The sequence below is a fragment of the Pistacia vera genome, unplaced genomic scaffold (assembly GCF_008641045.1).
Source record: "Pistacia vera cultivar Batoury unplaced genomic scaffold, PisVer_v2 Contig1176, whole genome shotgun sequence".
Lineage (NCBI taxonomy): Eukaryota > Viridiplantae > Streptophyta > Magnoliopsida > Sapindales > Anacardiaceae > Pistacia > Pistacia vera.
Genome location: NW_022195222.1, coordinates 216,746 through 232,681, shown reverse-complemented (window position 1 = coordinate 232,681; position 15,936 = coordinate 216,746). Strand labels below are relative to the sequence as shown.

General features: G+C 35.6%; 1 protein-coding gene across 1 annotated transcript; it reads right to left on the bottom strand.

The window, feature by feature from the left end:
* Window positions 1–1,891: 1,891 nt before the first annotated feature.
* LOC116108378 (anthocyanidin 3-O-glucosyltransferase 5-like) lies at window positions 1,892–3,756 on the bottom strand. The gene has a single exon (XM_031394630.1). It carries the CDS (start codon window positions 3,754–3,756, stop codon window positions 2,329–2,331), a length of 1,428 nt encoding a protein of 475 aa, XP_031250490.1. The 3' UTR covers window positions 1,892–2,328.
* Between the last annotated feature and the right edge of the window lie 12,180 nt (window positions 3,757–15,936).

The following is a 15,936-nucleotide window of genomic DNA, read 5'->3' as shown; positions in this document are numbered from 1 at the left end:
AGATCATGCAGCTTGACGAATATAGATGCAGGCATGCATATTCTTATTAATTAAAACAAAATAATTCAATAAAAAGTGCATCATGAGCAGGCATGCAGCAAAATACAAACATGTGGGTTCAATTGAACCCACTCAATTTTTTTTTTTTTAAAAAAAAGTTTTTATATTTTATAAAATTTATAATTTTGACCCTGCTTAAATTCATGTTGGCCCTACAAAAATGAATTATTAATTAATAAATCTTTAACTTTTTTATCCTTTTCATTTTCTCTCCTATTATCTTTTTCATTTGCTACATTGTGAATTGGGCCCAATGGCCCATAAAAATTGGTTGCAGTGTTTCCAGCTAGACGTATCACCCAATTTAATCTCTGCCTGCTAAAATCTAAACCCCCAATATCTGCAGCATTGAGAGTTGAGAGGGTCCTACTACTCCACCAATGAAACACAAAAGTCCAAGCAACTCACTCCACCAAAGAAGCAGGTTTGACTAGTCTATCCATCGGTCCAATGGGATAAATGCGTACCTTTAAATTTAATCTCCCGGCTAAATAATTTCGTCATCTTTTAAGGCTTCAAGCATTGCGGTTTCCAACTCATCCCACACCACGTGTTCACCAAAATACCATCAACCTTGGATATCAAGAACTTTGAAAGATATATTTTAACTTGTCAAAACTGGTTGGCAATCTTAAAGACTTAAACCCTTCTAATTTGAACAGGTCTACTATGAGAACCTTTGGATTGACTTTCATGAAAGCAATTACAAATTGGGGTATTGGGTCAGATTCTCGCCTTATGATAAGCTACTTGAATATTGACTGCTGCATCTGGGTTTACTAGCGATTCGATATCAAAGTGACCAAGTTCGATGACATTGTTGTATTTGGTGGAGAAAGACAAGTAATTAAAGAAAGTAAGAGCTAGAGGACAAATAATCATAAAAATAGAAAGAGCAAAATTATTTATTTACAAATATCTCTATAAAAATCAATGGAAGAATGAATATAATAAAATTTTTATTTTATTTTATTTTTCTATTTATTTTTTATCACCTTACTTTATATAAAAATCTATGTAATATTTCTGTGTGAGTATTATTGAAATAGGAACAAGATAACTATAGAAAACAACACATCATAAAAACTCTGTCAACCTATAACCAAAGACTAACTAAAAAGACTATTTTGATTCAGACTTCAACAGAGATTAAGTGGACTTGTGGGCACTTGTTAGACTAACGTCTCGCAAGTCGCAAGTAATTGAAGTATCCGTTAGACAACAAAAATATAGTAACGTAACGTGGAGCCTATACTGGTTCAGTCAGGCGACTAGGGGGTTGCCAAGCTCGAGGACAGATGTTATATGGCTGGTGTTCAGGCTAGAAAGAAGCGCAGCATGAGGCTCCCTGGTCAAATATCCATGGTAGTTTCTTTTAGGAGACCAGGAAATTAATATCCAAAGAAAGGTAGATAAGCAGAGACTTACTAAAGATAAGTTTGCTCATCTGTGAATGTGATGTCGGGTTAGTTTGGAAACAACTCGCAAGGTTCATCGGGGGGTCATGTTCCATGTTTGCACAATTTTGTTTCTAAAGTAATCGGATATAACTGTTCTGACATAATATAAGCTCATAGATAATTACCATAAAATATCAATTGTTGGGCATTTTGGCATGTTCGAATGGCTCCATATGGTATAATTTTGTTGATAGAGTAGCGCAGATTGTCACATATGTCAATACAAGAAATGAAAAATGAAAATTACAGCAATTTTCAATTTGCTCTCCTCAAAACTTGCAGCTTACTTTTTCATGCATGCGTATAGGCTTTGTATTCCAATATTTTTATTTTGTTCTGCCGATCAATTCATAAAAATATTGGAATGAAACAATTAACCAGAGCAAATGTTTATAAAATAGTGAGTACTCAGCACTAGCATTCCTCATGTACATGGAAGATTACATAGCACTTCAACAGTTTTAGCAATTCACAAAAACAGAAATATATTAAAAATTATTATTGAATAAAATAAAAACAAAAACTGACACAATGAACAAATATATTGCACAACCTGCCCTTGGGTGACCGAGTTGTTCGATATGCTCTCTTGGGTATATTACTCAAGAGGTCCTAATGAGTTCGAGTCCCTCCTTGGTTGCTAATAGATGTGATCATTAGAGCTCTTATCTAACCGGTAGTTCTAGGGCTCCAAGGGATTAGATGAGCTGCACGTAAGCTAATTCCAACGCCTTAAGTAATTAAATTATATATACACACACACACATGATACTCCCTCCATCATCGACTTAACTGCATTCAGTAATTTTCATGGATGCTTGCACTTATTGGCCAGCAGAGACAATGAATTATAAGTGGATCCACCCTCATAACTCAATGCTTTCTCTGCACCGTGTTTTAGCTCTTTTGCCCGATCCCTTATTGCATGCCCTTCTTTATCCACCATAATCCTTCTCACCATCATCATTATTTCCTCCCTTCCAACCACTCTCTTCGATGGCAGTATCTTGGGTCGAACGGCGACGCCAAGCTCCTCCGTTAACAGGGTAGCATTCATTCTCTGCTCTGCATATAATGGCCATGCGATCATCGGCACTCCATTGCTGATACTCTCCATTATTGAATTCCACCCACTGTGTGATAAAAATCCTCCAACTGATGGATGGTTTAAGATGTTCACTTGCGGAGCCCAGTTTGGGACCAATTTTCCTACTTCATTGATCCGGTTCGGGAATCCTTCAGGCAGGACGCTTGATAACTCATCATCACCACCGCTTCCCACCGTAAAAAACGAGCCGTCTCCCTTTGCTGTTGGCCGCCGAACCACCCAAATAAATCTTTGTTGGCTTAACTCCAAACCCCAAGCCAACTCAATGGTTTGCTCATATGACAGCGTCCCTCCACTCCCCAGTGACACGTAAAGCACTGAATCACTTGGTTGCTTGTCTAGCCAATCAAAGAGTTCTTTGTTGGAGTCAGTAGGTGCAAGGGACCTCACTATCGGGCCAACAGTATAAATGGGAGCCTTAATGATTCCACCTAAAAGTTTATCATCTCTCAGTGCAGCCAGTGCTTTCGGCTGCAGATCCTCCCAAGTGTTAATCAAAATCCCATCACACAGCGGGATCTCCGTCCCCATGCGAACATATTCAAAATATTGTTGATTAGTCCGATCCAACATTGGGTCAACCACCTCTTCAGGTCGAACAGACTTGCAGCCCGGGATGTCAAACGGTTCTGTTTGATCAACATACTGTCCTTGCACCAACTTATCCAGGATCGGAGTATATACAGTGAGTGCGAGAAACCATGCATGCGAGGCTACAAAGTAGTACTTTGGTATCTCAAGCTCGTCAGCGATCTCAAAAGATTCAGTTCCGAAGAGGTCAAAAATCATCGCAGTTGGGCGAGATTTCAATATAGATATTGCTGCACGTAAAGCTGATTTGCTTTCACGCATCATGATTGCAAGTATGGCGACAAGCGCGGTATCAGGGCCTACAAGGTGCGAGATATCTGGCGGTGGAATTTCGATAAGTTGACAAAGCTTTGGACTCGTGGCAGCTTGGATCATCTCTGATTCTGCGGCTGATGTTTGAGACGCAACAACAAAGATTGTTACTTCAAAGTTGTGGAGGGTGACAAGGCGTTTTCCAAGCTCCAGAACAGGGATGAGGTGCCCCAAACCGGGATTTGATATTAGAACCGCATGTGGCTTTGAGATGTAGGTCTCCATGGCTCAAAGTTTAAGGATTCACTGGAGGTGGAGCTAATTCTTTCACCAAAGGAAGGATACAATTATTATGGACCTTCAGCTAAATTAGTCTGGTACATATTTAAGAAAATATTAAACGATAAGAGTCAAGTTTTTGCACTATTCAGAGCTAAACATGAAAAAAGTTATTATTTATTAATCAGTAGTTTCAACGGTCATTCAGCTCTAGTCTTTGATACTACAGTTTATGGGCTCTTCTATACATTAAAATTTCAATAACTTCTTTTCAAAGTAACTTTTTTTATATTTTCATGGATGCAATTATTTCGTTGGATGGGCAACTACGTAAGTTATACTATATATTCCAAATCACTGACCAACTTCAGGAAATTAATTAAGATTCTTCTATAAGAAGATCTGGACAGGCTATAGCTTTCTGACTATTTATTTTAATTGTAACGGGTACATCAAGCAATGGATTGGCACGACTATTCGGTGATCAAAAGTTTACTGGAGACATTTGGAATCTCAAGCGCATCACTACATTAATAAACTTATTCAAATGCTAATCATTCAGGTATTAAGTGGTTCCAACATTTTTTTATAGTCAAAAGTGTGCAACTGATGAGAATGAACCTTATATTGTTTCAGTGCTTGCCCATTCATCGTCGCCCATGATTTTACAGCAAGGTAAAAATTTCTATTATTTCTGCTTATCTAATAAGTATGTGGCCTTCCCATTCGCCACAGGCTTTAGTTTGATGTCTTTATAGCATCAATTGCTAACTTTCCAGTTATTTGAGTTTAATAATATATACTACAATATAAAGATGACGCACAACACAAGTACAATTAAATCGCATAATCTAATTGAATATGTAATAAAATCGGACCTCTTTAATACGTGTTTAGTTTTTAAAGAAAGTAATCACAATGTTTATGATTTAGAATTGTATAATAATTTGGAGGTTGACTTGTAGTTGTAGATGGATGAGATGAATTAGATTAGATTAATTGGTTTATGATGTTATCCTGCAATCAATTATGAAGATTGGCGTCTTCGAACAAAATAAACAGCATTGCCTGGCAAATCACAATTGGAAGCATCTATCTTCATCACCACCACAAAACTATTACTTAGCAGAAATAGCAGAACCGCAAAGGTTCAAACTATTTAAGAGTTGTAACAGCAGCCTAGAATGAAACACTTAAAACTGTTGATGTGATAGTTCATATCAATCAGAGATACCTAGCCGATCTCGAAAAGGATCAGGTAAGATGTATGCATGGTTCTTAGTAACTAGCAAGGTCACCAAAAATGTCATAATAAAATAAAGAACAAAAAAGATTTTATAGTGGTTCAGCTGTATAAAAATCAAATCTATATTCACTGTTATGCTATTATTGAAGGGTGTTACAGAGTTGAATGAGATTACAAAGAGAAGTTCGCGAGATGAATGAAGGACATTCGACTCTCGCATGTTGGATTAGATGAAGACGGACATAAAGTAGTGAATGGAAACAACAGCAAAAATAATAATACTTGTTAAAGAGGAATTGAATTGCACAATCAATACAAAACAAATATTCCCTTTTATAGGCTTACAGGCTACACACGTAGCCATGACTCCATGACTCCTAATTTTACTAAAGCACTGCATAAAAAATTAATTGCACCTTCTTTCATCACATCACCTAATTAATAGCAACTAACACTTGGACTATTTCAACTCCAGCAAAAGACTTATTTGCCCTTAAAGACTTTGAATCACTCTTCAATACTCCCCTTAGATTCAAATCTACAAACACCCATGCGCAATCTGAAGTAATTGTGCTTGGCCTGAGAGAGAGACTTGGTCAGAACATCTGCGACCTGTTCATTTGTATCACAAGCCTTTAATGAAATCATTCCATTTGTTACCAGACTTCAAATGAAGTGATAATGAAGGTCAATATGTTTGGTTCTATTATGGAAGGCTGGATTTTTTTGTCATTGCAGTAGTTGCTCTGTTGTCACAAAAGATTTTTGTTGTGCCAGCTTGCTCTTGATGAAAATCAGCAAGAAGTCTTTTTAACCATACTGCTTGACAAGCTGATGAAGTTGCTACAATGTACTCTGCCTCTGAAGTTGATAATGCTACAACTTCCTGCTTCTTTGAACTCCATGAAATTGCTCCAGAACCAAGGCTGAATAAATGACCTGAAGTACTTTTTCTGTCATCTAAACAACCTGCCCAATCACTGTCAGTATAACCAATTTATTTGAAATATGATACTTTTGAGTACCAAATTCCAAATTTAACAGTCCCCGCAACATATCTCAATATTCTTTTAGCAGCGCCAAGATGAAGCTTGGTTGGATTGTGCATAAATCTAGACACTACACCAACAAAGAAGCTAATATCTGGCCTTGTATGAAACAAATAATTCAAACCACCAACAAGACTTCTAAAATATTTTGCATTAGCCATTTCAATGCCATCATCAAGATTCAACTTTTCATTCACATTCATTGGTGTGGCTGCCACTTTGCAATTTATCATATTAAATCTCTTTAAAAGATCCGTAGCATATTTCCTTTGTGAAATAAAAATTCCATCTACAGTTTGTTTCACCTCAAGACCAAGAAAATAATACAATAGACCCAAATCTGACATCTCAAATTTCTTCATCATGCAAGATTTAAATTCAACAACAATAGACTCACATGATCCCATATATATTATATCATCAACATAAAGACACACCACCAAAAAGTCATTTTTACCTTCCTTCTTCAAATAAAGAGTTGGTTCATTGTCACTCCTGTCAAATCCATTTTCTTTGAAATAGGAGTCAATTTTTGCATACCATGCCTATGGAGCTTGCTTCAAACCGTAAAGTGTTTTTTTCAACCTCTAGACTTTATTTTCATTGCCACTAACTATAAAACCTTCAGGTTTTGAGACATAAACTTCTTCTTTCAATTCACCATTCAAAAAAGCAGACTTAACATCAAATTGATAGATAGGTCAATTAAGTTGAGCAGCCAAGGCTAAAAAGGTTCTCACCGCTTCAAAGTGCAACAGGGGAAAATGTTTCTTCAAAATCAATTCCTTGCTGTTGGGAATATCCCTTCGCAACCAGCCGAGCCTTGTGCTTCTATATACTTCCATCTGCATGGTATTTGGTTCGATACACCGATTTGAGCCCAATGACATTTTTTTTCTTCAGGCAAATTCACCAAATCCCAAGTCTAATTTTTCTGAATTGCCAGCAGCTTTTCTTCCATTGCATTACACCATTCTGACTTTTTCACAGCTTCCTCCAAACATGGAGGATCTAAAGTAAATAGAGCAAATGTGCAAGTTTCATAAATCTCCCTCAAGGATTTGGTTTTTCTTGGAGTAGTTTCATTGGAAGAGTCAGAGGATGAATCAAAATTTGTTGGTGTTGAACCCATTTGTGGATCATCAGAATCTTTTGGAACTTGAATCTGCTGCCTTTTATCTTCATTCCAGGCCTAACTTGCATCTTCATTAAACACCACATCCCTACTAATAATCATCTTGCCACTGCAGGGTTATACAGTCTATATGCTTTGCATTGTGGACTGTAACCAATAAAAATGCATTTTTCGTATTTTTTATCAAGTTTTTGAGACTGTGATTTTATCAAAGTATAAGTTATACAACCAAAAACTTTTAAGTGCCTTACCTGCAGCTTTCTACCTTTCCAAGCTTCATATGGTGTTTGGTTCAAGACAACTTTTGTAGGAGAAATATTGAGGATGTACACTGCAGTTGCAACTGCTTCTCCCCAAAAATTATCCGTAAGATTTTTTGCTTTCAACATACTTCTGGCCATTTCAACCACTGTCTGGTTCTTCCTTTCAACAACACCGTTTTGCTCTGGTGTGTGTGGTGTAGTAAGTTCCCTGTGAATTCCATTTTCCTCACAAAAAAACATTAAATTCAGTTGAAAGAAATTCACCTCCTCTGTCTGTACAAAGTGTCTGAATGAAACACTTGCTTTGCTTCTCAACAAGTGCTTTGAATTTCTTGAAATTATCAAAAGCTTCAGACTTGAATTTCAAGAAAAAAAACCCAACTCATGCAACTAAAATCATCTGTGATCAGCAAAAAATATCGACTCCCACCAAAAGACTTAATACTCATAGGCCCACATAAGTCAGCATGCAATAACTCAAGACAACTGGAAGCTCTCCAAGATTTTCCTACAGGAAAACTCTTTCTATTTTGATTTCCCTAGACACACCCTTCACAGAAGTCAAGATTATCAATTCTAGGCAACCCAAAAACCATTTCTTTTTAACTCAACAATGTCAACCCATTTATATTTAAGTGTCCATAACGCAAATGCCACAATTCAGCCTCACTACATCCTTTAGCTATCAAAGCAAAATCTTTAACAGTTGAAACTTCAAGTGGAAACATTTTATTACTAGCCATTTTAACAGTAGCAATAATCTGGCCTGATTTTTTATCCTTAATAACACACGACCCATCATCAAACACAATGCAATATCCACTAACCATTAGTTGCCTAATACTTAGCAGGTTATGAGTCAAACTAGGAACAAACAATACATTATTCAATAGTTTGACTTTACCATGACTAGTGATGGAAATTGTACCTTTTCCTTTAACTTGAATCTGTTTGTTATCTCTTAACCTCACTTCTAACTTTTGTGACTCATCAAGTTCCTTGAACAATGATCTTGTTCCCGTCATATGATTAGAACATCCACTGTCCAAGAACCAAACATCATTAGAGACTACGTTATTACAAAAATGGGCCATGAAAAGCTTACTGTCTTCATTTGTCTTCTCTGCGAAACTTGCTTGATTATTGACATTGTTTTGCTTAGTCTAACAATCAGCTTCTTTGTAGCCAAGTTTGATGCAATAGTGGCACCAAATTGAACTCTTATTCTGCCTATATTCACCAGATTATCCTCTTCCTCTGCCTCTGCCACGACCTCTACCACGAAAACCACCATAATTATCGCCTCTACCTTGTTTCTTCTCAGAGAAATTTTCTGCCTTGCCTTTCTGAGATGACTCCACCTTCACTTGAAATGCTTTTTCCTCATTTTTGTCATGCGATCTATTCAGCCTTTCTTCATGAGCTTCCAAAGAACTCATTAATTCATCAAAAGAGAAATCAGATAAATCATGAGACTCCTCAATTGCAGCAACCACATGTTCAAATTTTGGAGTGAGACTCCTCAAGATTTTTGCAACTACGATTTCATCAGTGATTTTTTCACCATACGACTTCATTTTATTAACAAGGAAGACACATGAGACAAATAATCTAGCACATATTCATTGTTTTGCGCACGCAAATTTTCAAAATCACGACGGTAAGTTTGCAATTTTACCGTAATTACCTTTGCAGACCCTTGATATTCCTTCTTTAAGATCTTCCAAGCCTCTGTTACAGTTTCTGCTGCTGCAATTCTTGAAAAAATTGACTCATGTATCGCTTGTTGAATGAAGAACAAGGCTTTGGAGTCCCTTCTTGCGTTTAATTTTTTCTCTTCATCTGAAAGTACTTCGTTAGTAATGCCATGCTCAACCACGTCCCATAACTCTTGAGAGTTGAACAAGGTTCTCATTTTGATGCTCCAAAACTCATACTTCTCACCGTTGAAGATGAGTATGAGTGGCTCTGTGGAGGTTGAAAGCCCATTAGCTGCCATCTAGATCTCTCACGTGTTTCACTCTTTCTCACTTTTTTTTTTGCGGTTGCCCAATCAAGATCGAAGCCTTGCTCTGATACCACAAATGTTGGATTAGATGAAGACGAACACGAAGTAGTGAATGGAAACAAGAGCAAAAATAATAATACTTGTTAAAGAGGAATTGAATTGCACAATCAATACAATGATAAATGAGAAAAGGCATTGCCTTTTATAGGCTTATAGGCTACACACGTAGCCATGACTCCATGACTCCTAATTTTACTAAAGCACTACATAAAAAATTACTTGCACCCTACTTCTTTCATCACGTCACCTAATTAATAGCAACTAAACACTTGGACTATTTCAACTCCAGCAAAAGACTTATTTGCCCTTAAAGACTTTGAATCACTCTTCATCGCAATTCAATCTCTCTAAACACTCTCTAAAACAAGTCAGTATATTTTTTTCCTAGACTTTACAAACGCTAGAATCCCTGTGAACAGAGGCCATGGGATCCTTTTATACTAGGCTCGTCTGACAGTGGTTGAGAGTGGGTGTTACAGGCTGCTTGCATGTATAATCCCCTTAGTTAAGATCTGAGTCAGTAATCTTCATACTTATAACAGGCTGGGCCATGTTAATGATAGCTTCACGTGTGCTTTTGACAATAATCACCTTTTAAGAAAAAACAAGCGTTGATAAAATGACAAGTGACAAGTGGGAGGATCCAAGCTGTCAGCCTTTCACACCTTGAGAACACGTGGTACAAAGCTGACTGCCAAGAAATTAGGCACAACACAAACAATAAAATTGATATGGTGGTGGGGGCAAGTTAAACCTGGCTTCCGTATGCCCCGCTGGGCGGGCTAGGCCTTCTTAGGCTAACCCGGCAACCTAGCGGGTTACATATATTTTAAAAAAAAAAACCTGTCCAACCTGCCAGGTTGACCCGGTTGCCAACCCAGTGGATTGGACCAAAAAAAATTAATTTAATTTTTTTACAAATACCCATTTTACCCTTGAAATATAGCCGTTTTATAGTAGTTGGAGAGGTCTTTTTGATCATTTTCTTTTCCCATTTTTCTATAAATAGGACCTAAACTCTCATATTTCCTCACTTCCCAAATTCTCTCATTTTTTCATTTTCTCTATTGAAATCTCTCAATTATTCTCTTTGTTGCCAATTTGCTCTCATTTTAATTTTTCTTAGTTTTTGCAATTTTCAATTCATATTTCCAAATTCCAATTCTCCTTCTTTAATTCTTTATTTCTTTTATATCCATTTTTTTTTTTAACTAGAATGGATAGATATTTCATCCCATCAATTTCAATGATGAAGAAATTATCCTAGTCCCCCGAATTTACTAACGTAAATGTAGTTGATTCAAATAGTCCTGTTATCCCACTCTCAGAATCTGATACACCTCATAATATCCATCCCCCCCCCCCCCCCCCCCCCCCCCCCCCCCCCCCCCCCCCCCCCCCCCCCCCCCCCTTCCCACGCTGTTACAGCTCCCGATGGTTCTAAAAGTCATCCTCGTAATCATCCAACTCCATCTCAAGCAGAAGCAGTTTCATCAATTGCAGTCGAAACTGACATCAAACACACATCAGACATTTGGATGCATTTCGATAAGTTTTATGAGACAAAAAATGGAGTTCAATGAAGAAAGCCAGATGCAAGTATTGTGAAAATATTTATAAAGCTGATGCAGGTATTGTAGAAATATTTATAAAGCTGATGCAGGTAATGACATTAGTACTATAAAAAGGCATACTAAGAAACAAATTACTCAATATGGAAATAAAGAAACCAATCAAACTCAAACAACTAATATGGATACTACTTGGCGTTATAATTCTGATGTATTAGAGAACAATTAGTTTTATATATTGCAACTGATCAACCTATGAATATGGGTAAAGATAAATATTTTGAAAGATTTATTAGAAATTTATTTTTTCCAGGATTTAAAAGTTATTCTAAAACTGCAACTAGAAATGATTTAATAAAACTGTTTGGGAAAATGAAATTAGAATTAAAAAATAAAATACATAGTTGTCATGTTAATGTGGCTCTAACCGTCGATATTTGGAGTGATAGAGCTAAACAAGATTATATTTGTGTGACTAGTCATTATTTTGATAACGAATGTAAATTAAATAAATCTTTATTAGGATTTAGATCAATAGATGTTGATCATAGTGGTCAACAAATTTATAATAAAATTGTTGAAGTTTTAGAAGATTATGATATTGTTCACAAAGTGATAAGTTTAACTTTAGATAATGCAAGTGCTAATAGTAAAACTATAGATTTTTTTTTCAAAAAAAAATTCCTTTTTATGACAATTTGAAGTTTTTTCAACAACTTTGTGTATGTCACATTATTAATTTAATTGTAAAAAGTGGTATGAAAAATTAGAAATAATATTGATAGAATTAGGGATTTTTTATCTTTGATTACTAATAGTAATAGAAAAAAATGCTGACTTTCAAGATGCTTGTATAAAATCAAATATGTCTCCAAGAACTTTTGCATTAGACATGCATGTTAGATGAAATAATACTTATTTAAAGCTTGATTCATGTTTACCTTATTCAAATTTAATTTGTTATTTTGTAGTAAATAATAGGGGTCATCATTATTTGATAGACAGTGATTGACATATAGCTCAAAATTTTCATTCTTTTCTTAAAATTTTTTATCAATCCACCTTAAAACTTTTTTGTGTGTATTATCCTACTAATCTATTGGTAATACATATAGTTTTAAAAATTCAGATATATATATAACAGAAACAATGAAATTTTCGAGGAACCAATAAAGGCAATGGAATTAAAATTTAAAAAATATTAGAAACCTCTTCCTTTTCTTTATTGTTTAGCTATCATATTAGATCCTAGAATTAAATTAGCGCATTTAGAAAATGGTTTAGACACGTTAAGTTAAAATTTACAGGACGAAGCATATGCCAATCAACTATGAGAGATAAGAGAGTGTCTTGCAGAGGTATATTTGCAATATGAAAATAGATATGGGAACCAGCGAAGAGGCGAAATACCCAAGGAAGTAGCATCAGAAGAAACAAATGAAGACTTCGACTCCTAGAGTGCACTTAATAGGCCGAAGAGGACCCGAACGCGAATCACAACCTCCTCTTCAGAAGCATCAACAACAAATGTACTGTCCTTCATGCAGCTACGGAGTAATGAGCTTCACCAATATTTGGGAACCCCCAACGTGCTACCAACAGATTCACAACAAAGAGCCAACTTTGATATCTTAGAATATTGGAAAACCAGAAAATGTATTTTTTCGGCATTATCAAGAGTTGCCCTGGATGATTTCTCAATTCCTATCTCAACCGTCTCTTCCGAACAAACATTTAGTGTAAGTGGAAGAATTTTAAATGAAAGGAGGACTAAACTTTCACAAAAAATGATTGAAGTCCTCACATGTCTTCGTGATTGGGAACAGTTGCATCATCAAGATCAATACAAGGTTGTTGACAATACTTTAATAGAATCATTGCAATTTTGTAATATAGATGATACAAATGAGAGAGGTCCTAGTCAACCCCCAAATTAGTTGTTTTGTAAATTGTAACTTTGTAATTTGTAAATTAAATGCCAATTATTGCACTCTTTTTTCTTTACCAAGTTTTTATCCCAATTGAGTTTTTCTTGCTAAAGTTTTTAACGAGGCAATAATTGTTGTAATTTCTTATTTCTTATTTTATTTTTTGATAAATGAATAGATCTAATTTTTCTTATATTACAATTTTATTGTATTGAAATTGAATTAATATTTGAAATGTTAACAAAAAAAATCAATTTAATTGAATTATTGATATTCAAAAAGTTAACTCAAAAAAATTACACAAAAGAAAAAATATAAAAAAATTCCGGGCCAACCCGCACCAAAACTTCTCGAGTTAGGGTTGAGGGGTCGGGTTGGGCCAACCCTTTTGGCCAAGAGGCGGGCCTGGTAGGTTGGGTTAGGCTCGGCCCCCCATTTTGCTTAACCTACCATGGGCCGGGTTGGACGAGTTATTTTTTTACCTGCCAAGGTACACATTCTGCCACCGACTCCTGAGATTTTTTTTTTTTTTAATTTTGTTAGTAATTACTTTTACCCTTGTTTTTCTGGTTTTCACAACTGTCCCAAATTGCATACTTTGGACCTGCCCTTGCAACGGTACTGTATGTTATAACTTTAACAACCAGAGCGAAATTTTGATACCATTATTGAGATTTGAGAACGTAAAACAATTTTGTTTTTCCTAGTATTTCTTATGTTAATTTTAATAATTGACACTAATAACACCATCAAAACAAGTCTGTAAACTCATTTGTTTGATAAGAATAATAAAAAGAAAGAACAAGACTTAAATAGTACTATTGAAAACTTGTTTCTTTATTTGTTATTGAATTACATGAATTGTGACATTATACTGTATTTGTGTTTGTTGTCATGCTGCATGAGGTCTGCTTATTCTAACTGATAAGCCCGTGACAGTGTCAGGGGCTCTGGGCAGACCTGAACTAAATGGCTCCCGCTTGAATTGGTTCCCACCCACCACTAATTATGTTTCACATCCTAGTTTATTTAGTTCGGTCGATGTGTGTGATTTTGACACTAATAAAATAAGCACGTACAAATTACTACAAATCTATACATGAGGTAATTATAAAAGTGTTTGTAATGTAATAATAATATATGTTCAAATTTATCTATAATGGCAAAGACATATGGCGTGAATCCACGTATTAGGAATTTTATGGCATAAGAATATCCATGCACAAGAAAATGATTTGAACTTTCTTATAACTTCTAGCAAACGATTTTAATTTCAAATTAACAATTAATTTATACCTAGAGGGTTGGATAGCTCTGAGACGATTTAATTAATATTAATAAAAGAAGTAGTCATGTATTAAAAATATAACCAGGAATGGGATAAAAATAGAATATTGATTGTATAAATCTTAACAGCTTAAGTCATGTCTGAGGCTGAAATTGGCGAGCTGCTTAGCACATAATTGGTTGATTATATATTGAGGGTCTACAACGAGCCAATTCTGTCTAGCCCAATAGCTAACAGAAACTCTGTCCCTCGGTGTCTGAACCATGTGTTCATTAGTGGACCAATTTCATTGGATTGTTTTGACGACATTAAAATCCCAAACGTGTACTGAAGTTGAAGTTTTGGGGCAGTGGTCAAATATTCATAGGCCGGATGCTCATCTCCTACAAAAATTAATTTTTGAATTTATGAATAACTATCTGTGTTTGGCTTAATATTTTTATCCATATTTTGGATTCTATTCTCCAAATAATATTTGGCACATTATTCCAGAAATATTACTCTATTTTTTAATTACTTTTAAACCCCATAAGGTTATTAATTTCACTAAATACCCCCTAAAAAAATGTTTAAAAATTAACAAAAACACCTCCATCAACCCAACTTGTCAGATTCCGGCAACCACTGTCGGTGGTAGCCGGAATCTATATAACGGTCTAACTTCAGACCAGAAATGGCCGGAAGTTCACCGATGTGGCCTTTTCCGGCCAGATCTGACCGTCAGCGACGGCCAAAGAAATGACCGTCGTTGACCGAAAACGACGGCCACATCTTTGGCCGTTGCTGACGGCCAAAGATGGCCATCGTTTGGCATTTTCTGGCTGGCAGGAAAAGGCCATAACAACGTGTTACGGCACAGATCCGACCGGTCTGTGCCGTAACGAAATTTTCTAGCCAGATTCCGACGGTGGTGGCCGGAATCTGGCACTGCAGGTGGTGGGGGTGTTTTTGTCATTTTATATGTTAGGGTCTTTAATTAAATTAGTAAACCTAAGGGCTTTTTCACAAATTTTTAAAATTTACCTCGTAATACTCCCCTATCCAATAACCCAATACTATCCCCAAAATCCTATCTAAAATACTAAACCAAACGCACCCATCTCTTAGAACCTATTCAATGTTCTTTGACCCCTTCAAATACAAATTGTAGTTATATCAGTTGGCCAGTTTGCTTAATTTTAACAGAGCAGAGGTTTAAAAAAAATTGATGTGAAAGAATAAGTGTGCCTATGTATGTGTTGATGTGTGATTTTGATACCAACAACTCACATGTATAAAATACTAAAAAAATCTTAGAAATTACACGTGAATGATTATGAGAGTTGATTATGGTGCAGAGATTATATATGTTTACAAAAACATAAATAATAGATTGATAAGAAAGATTTTCATAGTAATTCGGATGCTTAAAGCGAATCCTAAATCTATTATTATTTTATTATTCTCTGACTATTTTTTTTTATATTACCTGTAAGGTGTATAAAAATGGAGAAATGTTTTGTTTACAGAGAAAAAATAATAAAACTCAAATGTTTATCTAGCTCTCATATGCCTAACCAGTCCCTTTTTCACGAAGAAAAGTATCAATTTATACCTTTGAGATCAATGTAATGAGTGTTTTTGCAAGTTGTTTTGACA